This window comes from Malus sylvestris, chromosome 10 (genome assembly GCF_916048215.2).
Source record: "Malus sylvestris chromosome 10, drMalSylv7.2, whole genome shotgun sequence".
In the NCBI taxonomy this organism is placed as follows: domain Eukaryota; kingdom Viridiplantae; phylum Streptophyta; class Magnoliopsida; order Rosales; family Rosaceae; genus Malus; species Malus sylvestris.
Window position 1 is genome coordinate 8,516,913 of NC_062269.1, and position 24,454 is coordinate 8,541,366.

At 36.3% G+C, this 24,454-nt stretch overlaps 2 protein-coding genes and 1 long non-coding RNA gene across 4 annotated transcripts; all 3 read left to right on the forward strand.

Moving 5' to 3' along the window:
* The first annotated feature begins 5,049 nt into the window (after window positions 1–5,049).
* Window positions 5,050–11,004, forward strand: LOC126584778 (uncharacterized). 2 transcript variants are annotated; one of them, XM_050249121.1, is made up of 11 exons: window positions 5,052–5,248; window positions 5,441–5,553; window positions 6,664–6,769; window positions 7,407–7,505; window positions 7,615–7,680; window positions 7,812–7,928; window positions 8,691–8,765; window positions 9,230–9,332; window positions 9,670–9,717; window positions 10,422–10,543; window positions 10,643–11,004. In XM_050249121.1, the coding sequence occupies exons 1-11, from the start codon at window positions 5,150–5,152 to the stop codon at window positions 10,739–10,741; spliced, it is 1,047 nt and encodes a 348-aa protein (XP_050105078.1). In that variant the 5' UTR covers window positions 5,052–5,149; the 3' UTR covers window positions 10,742–11,004. The 2 variants fall into 2 exon arrangements, with proteins under 2 accessions (XP_050105079.1, XP_050105078.1); XM_050249122.1 differs by lacking the exon at window positions 9,670–9,717 and having other exon boundaries at window positions 5,050–5,248.
* A 3,986-nt stretch (window positions 11,005–14,990) lies between these two features.
* On the forward strand, window positions 14,991–15,829 carry LOC126584783 (uncharacterized). Its single transcript, XM_050249125.1, has one exon. It carries the CDS (start codon window positions 15,074–15,076, stop codon window positions 15,653–15,655), a length of 582 nt encoding a protein of 193 aa, XP_050105082.1. The 5' UTR covers window positions 14,991–15,073; the 3' UTR covers window positions 15,656–15,829.
* A 3,245-nt stretch (window positions 15,830–19,074) lies between these two features.
* Window positions 19,075–20,063, forward strand: LOC126584784 (uncharacterized). The gene is made up of 2 exons (XR_007610110.1): window positions 19,075–19,283; window positions 19,753–20,063. It is a non-coding gene; the product is annotated as an uncharacterized LOC126584784 (long non-coding RNA).
* The last annotated feature ends 4,391 nt before the right edge of the window (window positions 20,064–24,454 follow it).

The window sequence follows — 24,454 nt, forward strand, 5'->3', positions numbered from 1 at the left end:
CCGACACTAATAGTAAAACTATATATAAAAAAGAATTTCTCTTTAATGCTGTCGGTTATAACCGACAGCAATAGGAAAACTATATAAATAAAAAATAGCCAGCCCTTTGGCCCTTTGGCTCTTTGAAATTTCGTGGGGCCCTCCCAGATTCTCGAGCTCTCTGGCCTAGCCCTTGGTTGGAGACGGTTTTAGGACTATTTTCAGCTCTCTGCCATCTCTAACCGAGGGCTAGCCAGAGGGCTTGTTTTAGCCCTCTGGCCCTCCAAGATTCCCCAGGATATTAATATTTTAATGAACAGTACATGACCATATTGGTCTCCGTCTCCAACCGAGGGCCAAAGGGCCAGAGGGCTCGTTTTAGCCCTGTCACAAAAAACTGTCTCCAACCGAGGGCCAAAGGGCCATAGGGCAAAACATAATTTATTATTTAAAAACTACTATTTAAATTCAAATCTAAAGGCTAAGTGACGTCAACATGATGTCAGCTAGCCGTTGGTAGCTGACATCATGCTGACGTCAGCTAGCCGTTGGATTTGAATTTTTTTTTGCTATAAATAGGGTGGATATTGGGCTATAATTCACACAACTTTAAATTCAATCTATTTCAATTCAATCTCTTGCAATTCAATCTCTTTCAATTCAAGTTTGCAATGAATTCCAACTTTGGATCTTCATCCAATTCCAATTGGGGGTCCTCATCCAATTCCAAATTGGAAGCAAAATGGGCACAAATGAGACAAGAAGATGAGGAGTCTGATGGAATAGAATTCCAAATTGAAAAAAAATATGAAACAAATTTTGTGAAATAGAAGTTATAGGAAAAAAATGGAATTTAAAAAAATATGAAACAAATTTTGTAAAATAGAAGTTATATGAAAAAAAATATGAATCAAATTTTGTAAAATAGAAGTTATAGGAAAAAAATAGAATTTTAAAAAAAATTGAAACAAATTTTGTGAAATAAAAGTTATAGGAAAAAAATGGAATTTAAAAAAAAATATGAAACAAATATTGTAAAATAGAAGTTATAGGAAAAAAAAATAGAATTTAAAAAAAAATTGAAACAAATTTTGTAAAATAGAATTGAAAAAAAATATGAAACAAAATTTGATTCATATGAAAAGGAAAAAAAAAGGGAAAAAAAGAAGTTTAAATTCATAAAAAAAAAAGGTTAATACAACGGCTACTAGCCGTTATATTCAAAAAAATTCAAACTATTAGTGTCGGTTATAACTGACAGTATTAAAAAATTCTTCTTTAATGCTGTCGGTTATAACCGGCAGCAATAGGAAAACATTAAAAAAAAAAAATAGCCAGCCCGGGGCTGGCTGGCTGGCCGAAAGCAGCCAGCCCTCCAGCCCTCTCTGATCCCGTGGGGCCCTCCCATATTCCAGAGCCATCTGGCCTAGCCCTCGGTTGTAGACGGTTTTAGGGCTATTTTCGGCCCTCTGGCCCTTTGGACCCTTCGGTTAGAGATGGCCTTAGATCATGCCTAAAGATCTAATGTATCTATACAACAATTAGATTGCATAAAATTTATATCACTGAGTAAGACATTATTGTAGCCAAACTCCAAAGATCCATTCATTGTTAAATTTAGTTTCAAAATCTGAGAAAAGTGCATGCATGCATTCATTTATTCTACATTTTATATCAAATCCAACAACGAATGACAATTCATTTTTTGATCAACATGTGATGATGACAAGATTTCTGTATAATTATTCTTATCGTTTTGATAATTGAATATAATTATGATTATTTGGTTGTAAAGTTCCAATACCATCTCCTTACATGGATGGTATTTTGATAAATAAGGAGATGCCTTGTTTTACAAAATTGTTTTTAAGTTTTTCCCCACTGAAGAGGGTGGGTGAATGACAGAATGTGCATGTGTTTTTGTATGACAGACCATGTGAAAAAGTGCTCACTCACCCACCACTTAATGTCTGGAGAAATTTTTCAGTGTGACCGTCACACGAGATGGTACACCACGTGTTACTATATAAATGGTGGGATGTGTGTTAAAAAATAAAATTTCCTACCACTTACATAAAAATAAGTAATGTGCCACTCGTGTTCCCGTCATAACTAAAAATTTCTTCAATGTCTGCACTACTACTTTTGTGATGCCATATAGTGTTTAAGTTGAGTACAAACTTTATGGATCTCCTAAAACAGTCTTCTATGCAAATTGTCTATTTGGGTTGGCCTGCCGTCAGTTTAGGTTTATACTTAAAAATACAAAGTATTTTGGTGATGAGGAGCACGGTGACGGTATACGAATGCTAAACATGTTCAATCTTTTCAGCTCAAATCTGGCTGCTGTCGTCATTTTATGATATCGACAGTTTAAGTCGAAACTTCTCCTTTTATTTTTTCGGCTTTTTCACCATCTTGTAATGTTGTATAATAATTAAATTAAAAATTGTTTAAAGGTTTCTCAGGAAACAGATCATTTAAATTATCGTGTAACTATACATAATGAAAATAAGAGTCGTGAAAGTTTAAATAAGAAGATTCTAGACCAAATACCTGCCAATTATTAAGTATGAACGCTATGATATGCATGTGCAATAGATTTAGTGGTTGAGCACCGTATGAAGTAAATAAAAAAACTATTATATTAATCTAGTCATATCACTCTATACAATGTTAAAAGAGACTTCAAATCCGAGTTTTTCTTTTCAGACACATAAAGTAGCTAGGTATATATTGTTCTAGCTGTACTGGCAACTTATATGCCGAGGGTGTATAGGAGTGACAAAGACCAAAAGCCATCCAATTTGATAATTATAGTCAATACGATCATACGATTCATTGGTGACAAAGTTGAAAAATTGTGAGTTGTGTTATCATCCTAATGACCATGATTCTGTTGCCATCTATCTCTCAAATTGTTGCGCATTATTATTTCAGTGTGCATTTGATTATAAAACTCACTTCTATTAGACTTCAATTTTTCTGATTTAGTGTGTGAGTTTGATTCCTAAATGTTCTCGTTCATTGTAGGAGAGATTTTTCAATGTGCATTTGAAATTGCTTTGAAAGTCTTTTAGTTATCTTAAAAGCACTTTCAAATAAGCTTCTTATATTGTGGTGTTCTAAGAAGCATCCTATTGTGTCCCGCTCTCGTGCTGAATCGGAGTACCGCTCTCTTGAGCATCCCTGTCCTAAGACAACTTGGTTTTGCTTTTTGCTTAGTGAGCTTGGTGTTCATCTATCTTTCCATGTACTCTTACATTGTGATAACCTGAGTGCCATCTATTTAGCGATTAATCTTGTTCATAATGCTCGCATATTGAACTTGATTACCACTTTGTCTGTGTAAAGGTGGCCCCTGATAATCGAAGGAAATGTGACATCTCCTCTGTTGATTGACCATCTTCTCACCAAAGCTCCATCAGCCTTGTCATCATCAGCTTTGCTTCAAACTCGTTCGATCAGACTCGTCTAGTTTTCCAAGGTGGTGGCAGCAGAGGTGGTGATGGTGTTAGATTGGAGAAACTTAACCCCGAATCGTCTTTGTAATTATAGTATATATTATAGGAAAGTTCCAGTTGTAACTACTTTAGGGTTCTTACCTAAATAGAACTAATATAACCCTATATATTGTCAAATCCTACAGTCATATTCCTATAAGTTAAAATTTCTCTATAAAATAGATAAAAGGACTGGAGATACTCTAAGTGGTCATTTGCTAGTAGATAAAATAGGTATTACACATACTCCTTTTTTTTTTTTTTTAACAAATTATATTATCTAGAGGTCGCACTTGGTGCGATGACAAGTACCTTCGCCCGTGAGCGGTAGGTCTCGGGTTCGAGACTTGGGAGCAGCCTCTCCATAAATGGGGGTAAGGCTAGCCGACATTCACCTCTCCTAGACCCTGCGTAAAGCGGGAGCCTTGTGCACTGGGTACGACCTAACAAATTATATTATCTACACTAAGGAGGTGGAGGAGTAGGCTAGAAATAATATGGTTCAAATTTGCATTTTGACGAGAATCAAATTTAAGACCTCTCACTTACAAGTGAAAAGAAATATCGGTAAACCGTAGTACTAAGTGGCAGGATTTACGCATACTTAAATGCTCTTAAAAATGGGCATATGTTATTATGTCAACTTTGGGGGCCGATCACCACTATTTGTCATCATTGAAAACACCTTCAAGACTTTAGATACTAATTGTACTTTATTTTGCAGCTGATTATACTTAAAGCACAACATAAAAGTTTTTATTTTTATTTTTTTAAAGCACTTCAATCCCACACTAGCCCTTACTATTACGCAATTGTTCTATTTTTTCACCCGTCTTATGTTGACATCCGTTATGAATTTTTTTGTTGATACAAGTATAAAGGGTTGGGGAGAATCAAACCTTTCCCATCACCTGTGAAGTTTCTAAAAGAATTATAATTTCCCCACCCGCCATTATTCCTTTGGCATTCCTTATTATGCAACTACAACGACTTTAAGAATAAACACTTCATAAAGCAATTTATAAACACTATCTATTACCTTGCACACTTTTTTTCGAGTCACATTGAGTAAACTAAAAGAAAATCAATAAATAGAATTAAGAAGGTGCATTCGAAAACTCTACGGGAGTTGATCCTACTAAACTTTCACTTACAATATCAATAACTAGAATTGAAAGAAGGTGCATTCGAAAAACTCTATGGAAGTCAAACCTACTAAACTTTCCACTTACAAATACCGAAGAATACCACTAAACCATCACAATAGTTTTTTTTGGGGAAAATTGGGGAACTTTAACGAAAAGCTCCCGGTACTGTTCACTTTAACGAAAAACCACATTTTTACACTAAAAAGTCAATCCTGATACTATTCATTTTACCCTTTATTTTTTCCTTATCGTTAAAACTCAAAGTTTTCAAGTCATTTTTATTAGTTTTATTGAAAAATTGTTGATTTGGATACGTTGGCACGGACCCTTTTCCAAAGCTAGGGCTTTATTAAAGGGCCGATAAATAAAGCATTCTTTGATGGTATAGGCCCCAAAGCTTCTCATCCATTCATCCCCACAAAGCGATAACAGAAGAAAACTCTTGATATACAAACTTGAACGCCCATTACTATTGGTCCCTCCTCTCCCTCTCCCTCTCTCCCGCCACAGCCCGTACCTATGAGCTTCCCTCCAATGGCTTCCTCATCATTACTCACGCCCGCGCCTCTGTCCGTACAAGTTCACCGGTGCTCCTCTTCACATTCTCACTCCCACCAGGTTCCTTCCTGATACAATTCTTCTTTAATCTCCGTATATAGAAGCTAATGAAGCTCTGAGAAAATGTAGTACAAAAGATACATGAAAACTGACTTCTGAGTGTTTTTGGTAATTTTTGTTGTTTTTGGTAATTTCTCTGTCAATATTTGATGACAGTTTTTGGGTTTTCTTTTTCTGTAATATTCTGAGTAGGTGCTTTGCTGCATTGGTTTAACAACGTCATTTCTCAAGAAATGGGATGTTGCGGGGATGTTGTGGAGGCCAAAGCCGTTCGGTTCGAACAATCATACGGATTGGAAGAAAAGGTAATTACTTTTTCTTCTGGCTTTGAGTAATGATTTTCCTTTTCCTTTGGTTTTCCATCATTCCATTTCCATTTCCATTAGAACTTGCCATTACAAAACCTTCTTGCAAAGGATGTCCAATAATTTATAGCACTTATGCGAAGATGTTCTAATTTTTCATTGTGGGACATTTGTGAGATGATAATTGATTTTACAATGTGGGACATTTGCAAGATGTTGATAATTGATAACCCGCCACACTTTGATATCTGATGTCCTCATCGTCACCGCTGTAGAGATACCGGTTTAATAACCTGATATTAGCCCCTTCCTATCTTTGTGGTAGCTCTGGCATGTCTTTACAAGTAACAAAAATGGGGAAGAAAAAAAAAATCTGCCCTATCCCAAACCAAATATAATGGTCCTATGATACAACACCTGCAAGGAAAGGGTACTAAAGAGCTCATACTCTCTTTCTCTCTCTCACTTCAGAAATATGACACTGATGTGATATCTTTTAGGGGATCACTAGGTGGGTATGACAGTGTTCTGAAGGGAAGGAGCTTACATACATCCCCATTTTCGTACTCTATCTACTCTTGGTCTACTATTATTATTATATTAAGATAGAAAAAAAAAAAAAAAAAACCCAAGAGTTGTCATTTAGTTAGTTAAAATAATGATTCTTGCCTGTTGTTTTCTATTTTATTTTCTTTATTGTTGTTTTTCAGTTGGAAAAAGTTGATTAGTATGGTCAGTTAAAGCCGTTAATAAATAATTGTTTGCCTTTTTATAAAGAAAGACAAAGAAAATCAAGAATGGTCATTTATTCATGTTAAGTATCAGAAAAGAAAAAGAGGATCAGGAATGGTCATCTAGCTAGAGGGACTCTGGAGGACTACTTTTACAAGCGTGTTCTATTTTCGGTTTTTTGGATTTTTCCCTTTTCTTTTCTCTTCAAATGTTATGTTGTGTGTTATTGGTTTATTGTTGGAAAGTTCATTTTCGTAGTCTATGTCTCTATATTCTAACATGTTTTGTTCCATTTTATGGTTCCCCTGTCCATGAATCTGGGTGATGGAGTTTACAATACTCAATAGTAAACTTGTGTGTTTCGATCTAATAAAACAGGAGAACTTTGATCTGTGTAGCAAATCAAGATGCTGAAGAAGCATTCAAAAAGACTGTAGAAGTGGATAGGCTGATAGACAAACTGAGGGATTCAAATCCAATTGAAGTACGTAGATGTCTGATTGACTTACTTCCACCAATTATTTCCTTTTTAGCAGCGAATTAAACTGATTTGGATTTGTTTACTTGATGTTGTCCTGTCTCTGGTAATGAGACTATAAACTAGTTACAGAAGTTATTCTATCATCATCTTAAGTAATACTAGTAGTAAAGAGTATTACTTTATCTGAAAATTTGAAGAGACATGGGATGAGACCAAGTTAATATTATAATTTTAAATACACAAATGGCAGTTGTAAGAACAGGTCTTTGTTTCAATTTGTTTCAAATTTTTAAGATTTGTCAGATAAGACGGTAAAGGCAATTCTTTCAATAGGCCTTTTCTGGTAGTGCCTGTGAAGGACTAGGGTATGTAATTAATGAATTGTTTATATATGATTATGATACGAAAAAAGTAATACCTGTGAATTCTAAAATATTTGAATTTCTTTGCAATAGAGTTTCTAGTTTTAATTTGATGTATGATAATATAAAGTTTCAATCATATGGAGCATGTGGGGGAAAGGGGGTTTTGGGATATGAGTTGTTTGATTAACTATGGATTTCTTTACTGCAGCTTTCATTGACTTCCACCCGTAAAGTTATCACTGAAATTCTTATTGCTGGTTATGATTTGTGAACAGCTTCAGAAGCTTGTTGTTCAAAATGTATTGGCTTTTAATGAGGGGTTTTGGATACGGCTTGCGGCAAGAACTGATACCTGTAAATCGGAGGATGATAAAGCACGGTTTTGAACTTGGTTAATTCTATTATTTTTGATGATATTTTTGTTTTTTGTCTGCCTCCTTTTCGAGTTTGTGAAAGAAGGCTTAATCTTTTCCGTTCTTTCAGAAAGACTACGAGGAGTTGGCAATATCTATTATGAGCATAGTGGATCGCCTTGTCCATAAGACTTATGTATCTCTCTCTCTCTCTCTACACCCCATAATTCAAGGGGGATTATTCTTGTTTTTGGTTCATGTTAAATTGTATTCCCGAGTGTTTCAAGTACAATACAAGTTTACATCCTAGTTTTCCTTTCCTTGTAGGAAAAGATAGATTCAGCTACTGATGTCCTCAAAGGGGTTCTGAAACCTGTAGTGGATGATGTAGAAGAAATTCGATGGCCCCCTAGAGATCCTGAAGCTCTTAAGTTAATGGAGAAAGTGAGTCTTTCTTTCTTCCGTTTTGTTTTAATTTATTGCAGTGTTTTTCTTTTGGGTCGGTACTCACTGTTGAATATATGCAATTTGGTTGGCAGAATTTGAATTTGAATTATTTTTTCATCCTTTTGTGTACCTTTGGAGTAAGTTTTTTTATCAACTTATTTTAGCTTTATTGTTACTTGCTTCTCTTGCATTACTGCTTTGGTTTGATAATGATTGTACAGATGTTTACACTTTTGCCATATGTAGAAGATGTTTTTGAGAACTAAACAAGCCTTCCTGCCTGTTTAAATTTGTCGTCTGCATTTTCTGAAATTGCTAATGTTAGGCCATTGATTTAGTTTCAAATCATGTTTCATCAATTCTATTGTGAATATAAAAAAGGCACGTGGGGTTGCATCTTGATATAAAAATCTTTGGCATCTCCATTTCACCTGGAATCAATTAGTTTAATTTTGTGCTGCAACTCTAACATGGTATTCCATGTCAAATTTTATTGGATTAATAAAATTGATCTACGTCTTTGGCTCTCTCTAGTCACACGTGAGGGGGCGTGTTGAAAATCGTAACCACCCCCGCCCCCCGCCCCGCATTAGGTGTCTTAAACATCAATATGCAAAGTTGTGGATATCTCCACCGGTACCAAATTGGTTGGGAATTCAATGCTCCAACAAAAACAAATTGTAATTTGAAGTTGTTTTTTTTTTCTCTTCATTATATTGTTTGTTCAATTTGTTCATCTTTTTCCTTTTTGATCATCAGGAAATATTCCACAGGGAGCAAGAAGGGCAACTAGATGAAGGCTTTCTTGCAGAAGTTAATGCGCAACTACGACAAGTGAGTATGTTTTAATACTTTAATTGCTACTGCCTGAGTATACTCTTCTTCAAACCATAGGATCTTTCATCCTTGGTGTAGTAATGTGCTAGTATGTTCTCACCTTGCCCTCGAATTGTAGTTTCTTGACAATTTGGATTGTGGGTTTTTGCTTGCATTTTTATATTGCATAAGAAGTTATCTTCAGTATTTTCATACACATATTCTTCTTCTTCATCCGTTTTAACTTAAGTGATGCTACTAGAATATACTCAGCTCCACAGTGTTGTCCTTGATATCTTGTTTTCATGAACAATCTCTTCCATTTGATGCTTTAGACATGCTAATTTATAAAGTTCCATACAAAACTTCAGAATTCAAATTCATACCTATTTTGGAATTCTGCTTGGATGCTATGATTTTTTTTTTTCTTGGTCATTTCATATATGATTCAATTTGTGATGTATTTTGTTAGTTATTTTCAGGCGAAAGGAGATGGGGATAAGCCAGGGTTTGAGGCTATGTTACAAAAGGTTTTGCAGCTCTATGCTTCTACTGTTCTATCCAAACGTAGCTATGCAAAGAAAGGTAATTACAATGGCCACATCGCCTTTGCACATGATATCATTTGCTGGATGCATAAAACCAAATAATATGTGTCATCTCATAAACATGCATTTTCAGTAGTATAATTTATGGGTCTCTGTTTCCAATCCTATGCACGTTGTCCAAACAAAAAGAAAAGGAGGAGGGGGGAAGAGGGAAGGCTTAGAGCCGCCCCCGGGGGGGGACACTTTTGCAAAGGTGGCAAACCAAATTTTGCTATACATGATAGAACAATGTTTATATTTTTAATACGTTGCATTATGTACTGTGCTTGTTTTATCTCAGAGTTCGGATTTCTGAATAACAGTACTATTTGCAGGGGATGAAATTCTGAAGCCCGAGAAGCTTCTTGAAACCATAATCAAAGGTGTCTGCCATCATTTATAAAAGAAAAATTGTCATTATAATCTAAATTATCTCGCAGTGTATATAGTTGTTGAAAGCTTACTGGTTCTTAAGAAAGAGATTGTTCTCCTAACCTTCAGTGTTTACCATTGACTAGTATGTTTTCTGCAGTGGTAGTTACTTTATCTTTATGAATTTGTTGCATTATAAATTGATGGTGTTTCCTTGGCCTTGGAGAATCTGGTGTCTCTAGCTGTTGTCGTCTAAAGGAATATATTTAGGGCTTTGCAACATATTTGTGACTCTAGTATGTTGAAGGAATATCCTGAATGTGGGATCATAATGTTGAAAGAAGTGATTGAGAATCCCGTATAATAGAGACATATAGGGCTTCAGTTAGGTTTCAAGGCCATTGAGGGCACCCAACGTTTGTTTTACCCTAATCATCTTACAAGGGTAATTGGAAGAATTAGCTGTTAAGAGTTTTTAGTATTTGTGCTGGAATTTTGTCGTCAATTATTTATACAATCGGTTGTCAGCTTAACTTATATATGCCTCAGAGCTGTGAACATGACTTTCTCTGTGCATTTTGATCATTTAAACTAAGCATGGGGAGGTTGGTTGACCTTTCTGTTAAATTTATAAACAGTTAACTCAGAAACTCTACTTATTTTGATCTCATGTCTGGTAGATCTGTCTCATTCATGGACATTTCATTTGTTGCAGCTCCTGAGGAAGAATGGAACAAGCTGCTGATCAATGGATTGACAATTGGCAAAGGGGAAGTTTCTCCGCAGGAACTCTATGCTGTCATTAAGAAAAGGGTTGAGCGGACTCTGATCCGAACAGTGAGAAACAACCTTGGTCTTTGGATAACCCGTCAACGTTTCAATTTCTATTTTCCAGATGTTGATTTTTTTGCTTTTTGGTTCTTTTCTCTTCGTCAGGAGGGTGGTTCATACCAGCAGCGTATTCTTACGGAGTATTTGAATGGAATCCAATCCAGAGCGGAGCAAATTGTCCAAGTACTTCAGGGCAATCTGTAGTAGTACATGTTCATGATTTGAAAATATGAACTTGAAGATTGGGCATCACAAGGGATTACTGGTATGCTACATTCCCAAAGTTAAGACGAACGATTAAGTTAGATGTGAATACCATGTCAGGTAATGATCTAATGCATACATAATGGTCACAATACTTGTTCTACTAAGTATCTTTCTATGTTAAAGAAATTTTATCCAATTTAGCACTTTTTCTGTCTGGCAAGAATCCAATGAATACAATTATGAATGCTTTTATCATGAAATTTAACAGAATCAGACGGTAGATATGGTGCAATATATAATATCAACATATGTCCAGTTTAAAAATCTTTCTTTTTTACAATTTTGGAATCATCAAATTAGACCAAGTGCACTTGGAAAATACTCACTTTGTTGTCCAATTACACATACGGCTTACAAGTAATTTTCAAACCATTCACATTTTAAAATAATTAGAAACATCATGTCTTGACTTAAAAAGACTCCCACATTTAGGATCGCTATCAATATCAGATTGGTACAGTTTATAACATGAGAAGCTATGTTGTTCAAGTAGCAGATGAATTCTCAGATTGGTACAGTTTATAACATGAGAAGCTATGTTGTTCAAGTAGCAGATGAATTCTCAGATTGGTACCGTTTATAACATGAGAAGCTATGTTGTTCAAGTAGCAGATGAATTCTCAGATTGGTACAGTTTATAACATGAGAAGCTATGTTGTTCAAGTAGCAGAAGCTATGTTGTTCAAGTAGCAGATAAATTCTGAGATTGTTGTTATTTGCCCACAACCAGCACACTTGATCTTAGTCCATACCTTCAAATCTTTATAGGTTGTGTTATTTGAAATTATATAACTTGTGCATTAAGTTTCACATTTGTAATGAATCCTACCACATTTAAACCTTTCTATATCACATATATTGTGCAAATGTTGTGATTAATGAAATCGAAGTAACAAACATTTACGAAGGAGGAATACAATCAGCCTGTATGAGAGGGGGCAGGGGGAATGAATTGTGGCTCTATGGAAGCTTAGATCAAAATGCAATTTTGCTAAATATTTGTTTTGTAATAAGATTCGGGGACCAGTTATTCTGATCAAAACCCAAAAATTAAACACATTGCTTCTTATAATTCAATTTGATTTTCTCCAATATCTCAATTTGTTGCCCTTTTATGCTACAGTACATCGCATTCTTACCGTCGTGTTTTAACATGTCAAGAACCGCAGTTCTAATAACCCTACGTTATATACCTATTTAAAAGGATTTGTCACGGAAAAGGAATTAGCAGTTCCATGTAAATTAATCGTGGTCATAAGAGAAAGAATGACAAATAATAAGCTTCACTCATTTTGAACTGGATAATTTGGGGTTTCCATAAAAGCTTCATTTGAATTGTACATGACTTGTTCTCTCTCTTTTTTTTAGCTGTTATTGACACTACCAAAGTCATTATGCACTCTTTTAGTGTTATTTTTCTCTTAAATTTTTCTATGGAAAGGGTGGATGTTAATTATTTTGGAGTGACGATAACAACATCCCTAATCCATTGCATACTTTAGAGGGGTGTATTGTATATAAACTTTGATGGACTTTGTTTAACTCCAAGCCTAAGTATAACTTGAGGCTATTTAGTACTACATTATAGTAGTATTACTCTCCACTTTTAAGTTAGAGGTCTTATATTTGATTCTCACCAAGGAGAATTCGACCCAAATTATATGACTAACCCATTGAGAGGCTTAATCTACTTCCTAACCTCTTATTGTGGATAATAAAAGTATAGTAGTATTTCTCTTTACTTTTAGGAGGACCTTAAATCGCTTGGAGTTCTCATACGTTCATGGCATTGGTCCGTCGCCTGGCAAATAATTGGCTAGGAAGCAAATGTTAGGATTTGCAGAAGTTGGGGGGCATAGGAGAGGGAGAGATTTTTTTGTGAAATTGGAACACGGTATGGTACATCATATGTCATTATACAACTGGAGAGACACTTTAGAAAAAAAAAGTTCCTCTAATTATATGTTCGGGCAGGAGATCTGGGTCTGGTCCCTCGCACAACTCCCTGAGGAGGTGGCACGTTCTTGCCTGTCAGGCACGTTCTTGCCTATCAGGCAAGTTCTTGCTGCTTGGTGTGCTGCAATATAAGATGGTAGTTAGTTTAAAAGGTGCCTTTATGGGGCTTTTGGTGTAGGCCTTGAGGCTCGCAAATCAAAGCTAACAAGGGATTGAGCGTGCCACTGTTATCTTTATATTGCAGATTGTTGTATATAAGTGAATTAAGTTGATCACTTGAGCCCTAAGTTACTCAAACTTCTTGGTTATCAAATGGTTGTCATAGATGGGTTAAGTTTGCATTAGGTTCTTTCTCTTGCCTTGTAAACAAGGATTTTTAGTTCACGATCATGTATGCCCAAAACATAGGGAGTTCAAGGCCCTTTCAACCACTTCCTTAATCAAAGTTTACTTTAATGAAAACTGGTTTTATTAACTTAACTGGATCTTGTTGCAGATGAAACTTTTAAGTAGAAAACAGGTGAAAATGACTTAAATACATAAGGGAACATGCATTAAACGATAGATATACTACAGATAAGTACAAACAAAAGAGACTTAGGCAAGATTTAACCTTGTTAGGCAAGGTTGAACTTCTTGCAGCCACTTCTCTTTGTGTTTACAGAGATTCATATGATAAGGTGGATGGAAAGTAAATAGGTTTTACTCGAGGAAATTCATACTACAAACGAAGGGAAGGTAACAAAGCGTTTAAACTAGACCAAAGATGGTTTTTCCTAAGGGAACTACAGTTAAAAGTAACTGCGTCTGAACAAGTTTCAGCTTTCTGGGTACGAACTGGCTTGAGAGCAGAGTTTGTATATCTTTTGATTGGTTGGTTGAGTGTGTTTGTCTCTGGTGTCCCTTTCTCCTTTTATAGACAATTTGGCCCGACCCTTCTTTCCTTGCCTTTAACTGATATCTTTTGGAAGGCAGTGAGTTATCATCTATTTACTTGTCAAGCCATTAGAATTTGCTTTTTGGCTGGTGGTGAGTTGGTCTCTGTCACCCATCACTTCAATCATAGGCATGTGGCCTATGCCTTGGCTGAAATGTCTTCAATTTGCTTTGGGCCTATCGACTAGGTTTCGAGTAGGCTTCCATTTGCTTTGGAGTCCTTAGGCTTCATTATCATAAAGCCCAATGTTGAATATTAACCCAAACAGAGCCTACTCGAATTTGCATTAAAACTTTGGTCAAATTGGATCTTTCGTTGTTGAATAAAAAATTTGCTGAGTATTGGTTGATGAACTTATCGTAGCATGGAGCAATGAATTTCTTGGGGTAACTTTCTTAAAACTTCTGTCCAAAATAAAAGATTTTATGGGGCAAATAATGAACAAAAGTTTAAAAGACCATTTTATAAGTAGTGATAAGTACAGAGACTATTATCCATTTTTTTTGTCTGAATAATAGATGATTTATTAAAAGATAATACAAAGGGATAGCCAAAAAATGACAAACCAAAACCCAACGTGAATATTGGAGGTAAAAACTATATCTGACGTAAGATACGCTGTCCGACAAATATCACGGGAAAAACAACAAAAAGAACCTCTATAAAATAATCTTCCTAAAAAAATCGTATGAGATAAAACTTCGAGATAGGAAAAAGAGTATCACAATCACACAAACTAAGGATAAGTAGTAACCCATAGCCTCTTCCATCCACATTCCACATCCCTGCTTACTATCAGATCCATATCACCTACAAAACAAATAAATAAATAAAACTAGAAATTAAAGGAAGTGGAGATAAGCAGATGTTAGGAGAAAATTAAAAATTCTTCAACTTCTAATTCGTGAACTAAAATTCTTGAGCGAAAATTCAGTGATTAGTGCTTCAATTTTTAAGTAACCCTTGGTTATAATTTAGTTAGCGTAATGCTAGGCCAAAAACTGATAGACTAAATTCAATTTAGTTAAACAAGTGATCATTTACCATAGTGGTGAAAAGATATTGAGTTCTTCTGTTGGTTAAAAGTTTAGTTTCAAAAATTAGTTTATTGGTTTCAAAAATTAGTTTAAGTAGCATATTTATTTAGTTTTTAAAAAAAGTTTTCTGTGGTATGACACGTGGAAGATGCCCATTAGGGGGATTCACGTGCACCAATGGAACGTGATGACTTGTACGCGGGGACACACCATCCTCTCCGTGCACCTGAGATTCCTCGAGAGCCCAGCCTTTTGTATAAAAACTCAACTGACTGTTCCAATCCCATATAATTCATTTCAAAATTCAGAAGAAAAGGGAAAGAAAAGCACCAGGCGGAAATGGATTTGGGAAAAATTTCAAGGGCAAACTCCATGGACGAAGAATTCGAATTCTTGGAAATTGAAGACGGAGAAGAACTCTTGGGTCTCACACACTGGGAATTCATCGACGCCTCCGACGCCGACTCAGAGGAAAACCACCACCACCACCGCTCCGACTCCGAACAAACGGATAAAGACGAAGAAGCAAATCGGTTCGATAGGCTTATCATCGGGCCCGCTTCATTTTCCCCTTCGATCCCTCCGCCGGTGGCCGATCCGATCCCCGCCCAACGTCGTCGCCGCCCCCATCTCGTCCGATTTGTGGATATGGGTCTCAATCTCAAACACCGTAGCGATTGGGACGACGGCAGCGATGAGGATGAGGGTCATGGTGAGGAGGAGGAGGAGGAGGATGGGTATGGATTAGACGACGAGCTGGTGCCGTGGTCGGTGAGCGACAAGTTCGGGCGGCAGAGGATGAGGAAATTGGGGAAGAGGATGATTCCGAAGACGAACAATTCGAAGCGGTCTCCGTACATGGTTGCGAGGCCTGGCTGCGTTCGCGGGAAGCATGGCCTGGGATTGAAGCATATTTACTGACAAAGATTGGAGCTTTGGAGATTTGGGTATCTTTTTATAACTGGGATTAGATGTATTTAATTTAATATGTTAATTTGGTAAATATGGGGGGTTTGGTTTTATGTTGATTCTGTGTCTCTGTCCGACTTATGATGTTTCATCATCATTTAAGAATATAATATATTTTGTTGATGACGTTACTGTCTGTCTATGTTTTGTTATTTGTTGTACATTGGTTCTTTGTCTCTGTGCTTTGTCTTTTTTATGTTTTTCTGGAACTGGTTTGGTTGAGGTTAAAGTTTTGCCTGCTTGTGATGGATGTTGAGGTAATTAGGGAAGGGAAATGGAAATTTAGAAGGGCAACTATTTGGAATTGGGGTCCATTTGTGATGCAATTGCTGCCTTACATTTGATCAGTCTGATAGTCGATGAATATATCCGTTCCTACTCCGGAGCACCTTAGAATTTTCGATCCTCGACTTTACTCTATGATTTATGATTGAATTCTGATTTTCTTTTTCGTAGAATTTTGAAGTTTTGTTGGATTAGATTGATGTAGTTGTCCCTTCATCTTTGGCTTTAGAATTAATCAGAAAGAATACTGCGCCTTGAAGAATACTTCAGATGAAATTGCAAGTTTTTCCTTCATCTGTGATACGAGGGTTTAAGCCGTTAGATTTTGATTTCCACAAGTGCTAGATCTTCTATTTTTAATTTCAGCATCACACGTTGTTACGTACCAGTGAAGGAAACTTGCAATAGTTGGCATTCCCTTTTGTACATTTGTGAATTCAGGCTACCAGTCATCAACATTTCTGGAATTTATGGTTCCATGTCCACATAGCAGTACAAGGAAATCCAAGTGTCAAATGCAAATTATCGCAAATTATGTTCCTCCAAATACAGGCTAGAGGGCTGCGTTCCTCCTCTGCATCCAAGTTCAAATCCTGCATTTCGTATTACAATAGATTAAGATATCGCTACAATCTACACCATTCACCAGTTTTTTGTTTTTCTTGGTTTATCCTTTTGTTTTAACGGGAAATTCTTTGTCGCACATTTTTCTTCATGAAATCCAATACTTTTTCAAGACCAGTGAAGCTTGTTGGGCTTTTGAAGGATGCTTATTTATGATCAATTCCGGAATCTGTATTGTTGCTCGTTCGATACCCAAACATGCCCTTACATGTTTTGGACTAGTTTCAGAGGATGGCCTTTTGTGGTTAAATTCATGATAATGATTTAAAGCCCTAACCAAAAGCATCACTTTTATCGAAAGTAAAAGTCGTCTTTCTTGAAAATCTCGATAAAACAAAAAGAAAATTAATGAAAAGGGTTTAAAAATTTTGAATTTTAATCTAACAATTTACTGACCTCAATTCAATCTTCCAATCTTTGGTGTCTTGCTATTTCATTTGAGCCAATGCCACTCATTTTCGTCTGAATCTGAGAGAGAAAGAGAAGTGAAGGGAGAGGAAGAAGAACCGTGTTTGAATCCTCCTCTTCCGTGCTCCGTCGCCCCAACCGTCACCACCTTCGGCGTCTCACCCGCTCTCAATCATCATCAGGTACTACTCTCACTCATCTCCTCATTGTCTCTGTCCATTGACGTCGAGCAGAACTGCATCAGCTTCTACAACAACGTCGTTGGAGTTCCTGTCGAGATTCACCAGGAGGAGAGGGTCTACATCCCGAAGTTGAACTTTGGACATCTCCTGACTAGTAGCAATTACTATGATATGGTGAAAAAGACCACCGGTGGACGCAACGGCTACGGCCCCAAGCTTACGAACATCTTCTCCACCAAGTGCATCATCGAGACGACGGACGTATAAGCAGGTATAAAATTGTGGATTCTCTAATTTATGTGATATTTGATTTGTGTTTAGGGTTTTAGTGTTTTGTGGAATTTAGGAATTAGCATTTGGTCTTCTATTTTAGGGTTTGATGTGTATAAAATTGTGTATATTACGGTTTCGATGTTTGGTGGAATTGCAGAATTAGGATTTGGTCTTCTGTTTGTGGCTGTTTTGGTCTTCTGTTTGTGATTGTTCATTTGATGTAATTTTGTTTTGTAACCTGTGATTTATTGAGGATTACTATGACTAATTTTTCAATGGGTTTGAAATGGATTTCCGAATTTCGATTGACCAAATATTGCAGATGGAGGTATACATGTATCTACCTATATGGGTTTGAAATGGATTTCCAATCGATGAGAGTTGATGTATACATGTACTCTACCAATAAAATTCACATTCTTTCCCAAATGCTCTTCAATTCACAACATTCGCTGGCATGCTTGTGTAAGTTTTTATAAAGTGATTGCAGTGATGGTAGTTTAGAATGGTTACTTGGATAATTTTTTTGAAAATTTCTGTTGTGATATTTTTGTAGTCTGTTGTTTAATGAAATCTGCATAGTTTGTCCAGTTGGGTTTTGTGTACAGACAAACTGATGAATGCTCAAGACTGTAGGTTAAATCTTAGAAGAACAACTTGAAACGGGTTAACAAACTCATGTAAAAAGTTTGCCTATAGGAAATCCCGAAGACTCACAAGTTTTTCCGCATGCTTGACTCTAGTTCATATAAGTTTCTCCTCGATAGTTAATGATTGTCATTTGTATGATATTTTCCTCACTTTTCACAGGTGGAAGTGGAAGATGCATCTCTTCTTGCATTAGAACACGAAGGTCGTCGAGCATTGTTAGCAGAACCTAAAGTCGACATGTTACGATAGATGGTCTCTTGCGTTTTGGTGAGAGGAATGCAGGAATATGCTTGAACATTGAAGATTTCTTGTAGATATGGCTTTGGGCTCACCTGCTTTCCTCTTGGTATGTGAGATGCAGTATTTGGCATTCTTATAAGTTGATCTAATACGATCGGGTGATTTTGAGCTTACTCAGTCAAATTTTTATTACACATCGCTTGCTTGTTCGCGTAACTGAACAACCATTGATACATTGAAGTGTTTGCTTGTAGTTCATTAGGGATCTCAAGATCGAGCTGAGACAGGCAATGGTGACCCAAAGTATTTGTATTCTCAAATTGAAATGAGACAACTTAGTCAAGACTGCAAATGAGTTGATGCTATAACCTTGAAAACGAGGGTCAACCTTTACCTTATTTGCTCGTTCTTAAACAAACCTGAAATTGGTGCATTACATGAATAATGATATTTGATCAATTTTTTGCTAGGAACAACTTACAAGAGAACAATAACTTGGACTCATGTGTGTTAGAGGCAAGTGAATTTTACAGGTTGTAAATTGAAAAACTCATCGATTGGTCATTCTGCGTTGAATAATGTAAGTGTTTGTTTCCTTGTTTAACAATGCATTGGTAGTTTAACTGTTGTTCCTCACAGTCGGCTTCCTCAAAACCTCAATTGGGAGCTACTGTTCTAAGTATCTCACTAAATGATAGAAAAGTATGAAGTTGGGTTGATCTTTGTTCTCTCAGTGATACATGTGATGATTTAGTAATCTAGTTCTAATTCTGTCAATGCATTAGCAATTAGCTCAAACGAATTGATTTATTTTCTTGCTTGTGTAATCTAATGGTCAAGATAATTGCATAATATCAATGCATATAGATTCAGAGTGCTCAACAACCCAAGATGTAGCCTCACGCACTCCGAATTAGGTTTGTCTATACTCCCATCATATCATTTTAACCATTTAATTGATTACCTTAGACCTCTTGAGCATATAAGGAGGATGCAAGAGACTAAAGCACAATCTTGAAATTTCACGGATTACCAAGATGGGCATTGCTGCATATTTTTGTAGATACTGAAGGCTTAGGCTTAGGCTTCTCATTTTATTAATGCATTGAGTGTTTCCTACATACATTCTCCATTTATATATTCATAACAAAGAAGAACATCATAAATAGTTGGTTAATTATTTTGTTATTAAGTTTTGTATTTTTTGACATTTGAACGAGGTTAGAAATGTATGCATTTTTTATTAAGTTCCGTCACCAAAACTCAAGGCCTTCGTTTCCCAGTGGCATTTTTTATCATGTGGTACTTTCATGCATTTTGTTTATCCTCATAAAATAATACATTGTCTCCATGAAAACTAATTTATCAATTGTGTCAATAAATTAGAGGCAATACAACCCACTATGATGCAGTGGCGAATTCAGCAACATCTGGAGTACTTGCAACCAAATTGAAATCAGATCGGTGCGAAACGATGCCTTGGAAAGACAGTGAAGGTAGAGCTGAATGGAACGAGGGTCCCTGTAAAGTTATTTCTTGATTATGTTGACCCTACTTACAATATGATCAATTATTATCACAATATGTTTGTTGATTAAGATCAAGATGCTTAACTATTATTATTATTGTTCTTTTATTTTCTTCAAACAATATGTTGTCTAAATTGTAAATTCAATGGATTCATAACTTTTTTTTCATCAGCAATGTCCAATTTTGTTGTTTCTTCTTTTCCTTTATTTTAAACTCAATCATTCAATTTCAAATGAAGCAACCATATTTTACTTTTGTATAATAAAGGCATGAGGTTTACATAGAAGGAATGTTGAGAATCGAACCACTTAAGCTACAAGTCAATTTATGTGAGCAAATTATGATTAACGATAACACAGAGTGTGATTAACAATGATGGTAGAACACTATGTAATCAATATAAAAATATTTATGAAACCGAACCAAAATAATCCATATTATTTATGGAAGAGAGCAAAACAAACATTATTTATTGAACTACAACAAAATAACGCACACTATTTCTGAAGTGAACCACTATTTCTTGAACTACAAACAAAATAACCCACACTATTTCTGAAGTGAACCACTATTTTTTGAACTACAACAAAATAACCCACATGTTGTAAACAGTGGGTATGTTTGCCCACATGTATACAGTAAAGATTCATATGCTAAATAGTGAAGTTTTTGTAAGTTTTCAAGGTAGTTGCTCTATAAATATGGCACTACGAGTGTTCAAAACACATGGATACAAAAGCAATAAGAGAAGAAAGATAAGTTAGAATATTTTCTGCATTCTCCTATTTCTCTTTTACCTACAATCATTCTGTTATAGTTAATAAACAAAACAGTGTGATATATTACACCCGCTTAGATATCGCTCTTAGCAAAGGTTATTTCTCTAACTTTTACCTATTTATAACACGTTATCAACACGGCTCTCTAACCCTAAAACATTTCTCATTTCTCTTGGCCGAAAGAAAAAAAGTTGTTTCCTTAAAGGATTTTACTATTCTTCTTCTTCCCCTGCCTCACCTGTTGGATATACCCTCGTGAAGAATTGTTCGCACCATGCCTGCTTTTAGTTCTCAACATAACAGTTACTTATATCTTTGATTTCTTGTTTGGTGCAGTTCCTAATTTCTAACCCAATGTTTATTTATCTTTACTGCGATCAAAGATGATGCGATATCATCGCCCATCTTGGACTGCAGATTTAATTTTACTGCAAATTTTAGGTGGAGCGGTATAATCGTCCACCCTACCCGGCATATTTAAATTTGTCTGCTCTACATATTTAAATTTCTACTGCTTGAGTGGTGCGGAACAATCGCCCATCATATACTATTCAATGAGAATGGTACGGTACAATCGCCCTCCTCATTCATCATGTAAATCTCAAGCCTAAAGTTTCGAGTGCTTATCATTTTGGCCTGAAGATCAAAATGAAAAATTTGTAAGAACCAAAAGTTCTAACAATATATTCCTCCAGAATACACATTATTGCAAGTTCTTACACACCTCAATTTTCTTTCAGAAAAGAAAATGGCGAACTTGGCAAAACTTGATTTTGTTGCCCTGGATATTACTAGGAAGAATTACCTTACCTGGGTAATGGATGCCAAGATTCATCTGGAGGCAACGAATCTTGGAAAAACTATTAAGGAGGATAATGGTGCATCCTCTCAAGATCGGGTAAAGGTCATGATCTTTATTCCTCACCACCTTGATGAGGGACTGAAGAACGAGTACCTCACGGTTGAAGATCCACTAACCCTCTGGAAGGCACTGAAAAATAGATACAATCACCAGAAAATGGTGATTCTTCCAAAGGCTCGTTATGAGTAGACTCATCTAAGGATCTAGGATTTTAAGATGGCGGCTGAGTACAATTATGCTATGTTCAGAATTACCTCTCAGTTGAAGCTCTGTGGAGAAACCATTACTGAGGAAGACATGCTGGAAATGATTTTTAGCACTTTTCATGCCTCCAACGTGCTCATGCAGCAACAGTATAGAGAGCGATGCTTGACTTAGTACAACCAGTTGATATCTGTGCTCCAAAACAATGAGCTTTTGATGAAGAATCATCAGTCCCGGCTTATTGGATCAACATCATTCTCAGAAGTGAGTGTTGCTTCCCATGAAGGGAATACCACATCCTTTCATGGCAATAATTACAAACGAGGACGTGGCCACAAGTGAGGTCGAAAGGGCAAGAACTATGGTGTCCAGTTTCACAACCAGGTTCCAAGGCATAATATAGACCCGACCTTTAAAAATGCAAATCGCTAGAAAGGCAAAGCTCATATGAACACTTCTAGAAATCTTGAAGGAGTTTGTCATAGGTGTGGTGGCAATGGGCACTGGGCACGTACATGTCGTACCCCAAAACATCTAGTGGATCTGTATCAAGCCTCCCTCAAGAAGAAAGGTGTCGAAACCAATTTCCTCGACCAGGCTAAACAGATGGATATACCTGATCCAGTGTTTAATTTATCAGGACAATTGAACACAACCCACCTGGATGTTTCAGACTTCATTATTGAAAGAGGGAATGAAGTGTTTGGGTCCGATTAAATCATTTATGTTTGATGTACTCTTGTTATTTGCACTAGTGATTTAATGCTTGAACTTTCAATTCAATAAAAGTAGTATTCCAGTATGAATAAACTGTTTTTAATTGTAATTTCCATTACTCAGAGATCATGGATAAAAATTATGGTTATTCTCAAAACAAGAGCAATAGTGGAGATTTTTGTCTTGCAGACAGCGCAACTATGCATACAATACTTCGAGATCGAAAGTATTTCTCAAACTTGATACTTGCAAAAGCAAAAGGTAACAACAATATCAGGCAATCAGATGTAATTGAAGGCTCAGGAAAAGCCCAGATCATGTTACCAAATGGTACAATATTGTTCATACAAAATGCGTTGTACGCTACTCGATCTATTCGAAATTTGTTGAGTTTTAAAGACATACGTCTAAATGGATATCACATTGAAACAAAAAATACAGAAAATGTGGAATATCTATGCATTACCTCCAATGATACCCAGAAACGTATATTGGAGAAGTTGCATGGTTTATCGAGTGGATTGTATTATACATACATAAGGACAATTGAGGCATATACTATCATGAACCAGAAGTTCATTGATTCAAATTTATATGCTTTGGCATGACCATCTGGGTCATCCAGGATTTACCATGATGCGTAGAATCATTACCAACTCTAATGGACATCCATTATTGAGCAAACACATTGATGTCTTAAATGATAACCCTTGCAAGGCTTGTTCCCAAGAGAAGTTGGTAATTAGACCATCATAACTAAAGGTTGATGCTGAATCCCTATCATTTTTGCAAAAAAATTCAAGGGGATATCTGTGGGCCTATTCAACCACCTTGTGGACCATTTTGATATTTTTTGGTTTTGGTTGATGCAACTACCCGATGGCCATATGTTTGCCTATTGTCTACTCGAAATGTAGCGTTTGCAAGATTTCTTGCTCAGATAATTAAGTTGCGAGCACAATTCCCAGATTATCTTATTAAGTCAATCCGACTTGATAACGTTTGTGAATTTACGTCTCAAACCCTTGATGATTACTGCATAACACTGGGCATTGATGTTGAACACTATGTTCCTCGTGTCCATACTCAAAATGGCTTAGCAGAGGCATTTATCAAGCGGCTTCAATTAATAGCTCGCACTCTACTCATGAAAACAAAATTGCCAGTCTCTGCATGGGGACATGCCATTTTACATGCTGCATCATTGGTTCGGTTGAGACCTATAGCCAACCACCAATACTTATCAATACAACTCATGTTTGGGCATCAGCCAAACATTTCACATTTACGGGTTTTTGGTTGTGTTGTTTATGTGCCTATTGCACCGCCACAACGCACTAAAATAGAACCTCAGCGCAGACTGGGAATTTATGTGGGTTTTGATTCATCATCTATCATTAGATATTTGGAACCATTAACAGGTGATATGTTTACAGCTCATTTTGCTGATTGTCACTTTGATGAAATAGTCTTCCCGTTGTTAGAGGGAGAAAAGACTGTTCCAGAAGAACGGCAAGAGCTGACATGGGTTGTTCCCACTTTATCTCATTTTGATCCACGAAGCACTCAATGTGAAGATGAAGTGAAAAGGATTGTTCATCTTCAAAGTATTGCTAATCAAATGCCAGATGCATTTAATGATGCTTCGAAAGTGACAAAGTCACATTCACCAGCTGCAAATGCACCTGTAAGAATTGATGTCGCTGTTGGACAAAATAAAGTGGTAACGAATGATTCATCTGGTGCACGCCTGAAGCATGGTAGACCACCAGATTCAAAAGATTAAACCCCTCGAAAGAGAAAGATGAGGGCACAACTGAATCCATATGAAATCATTCATGAAAATAAAGCGAATGATAAATCCACAATTCATGATTCTAAATTTTCTGAAAAAAAAAATGTCCTTGATGAGACATATGTCCCTGAAGAGACAGAAGTACATGAAAGTAAAGAAATCTCCATAAATTATGCATGTACTAATGAATTATGGGATCGA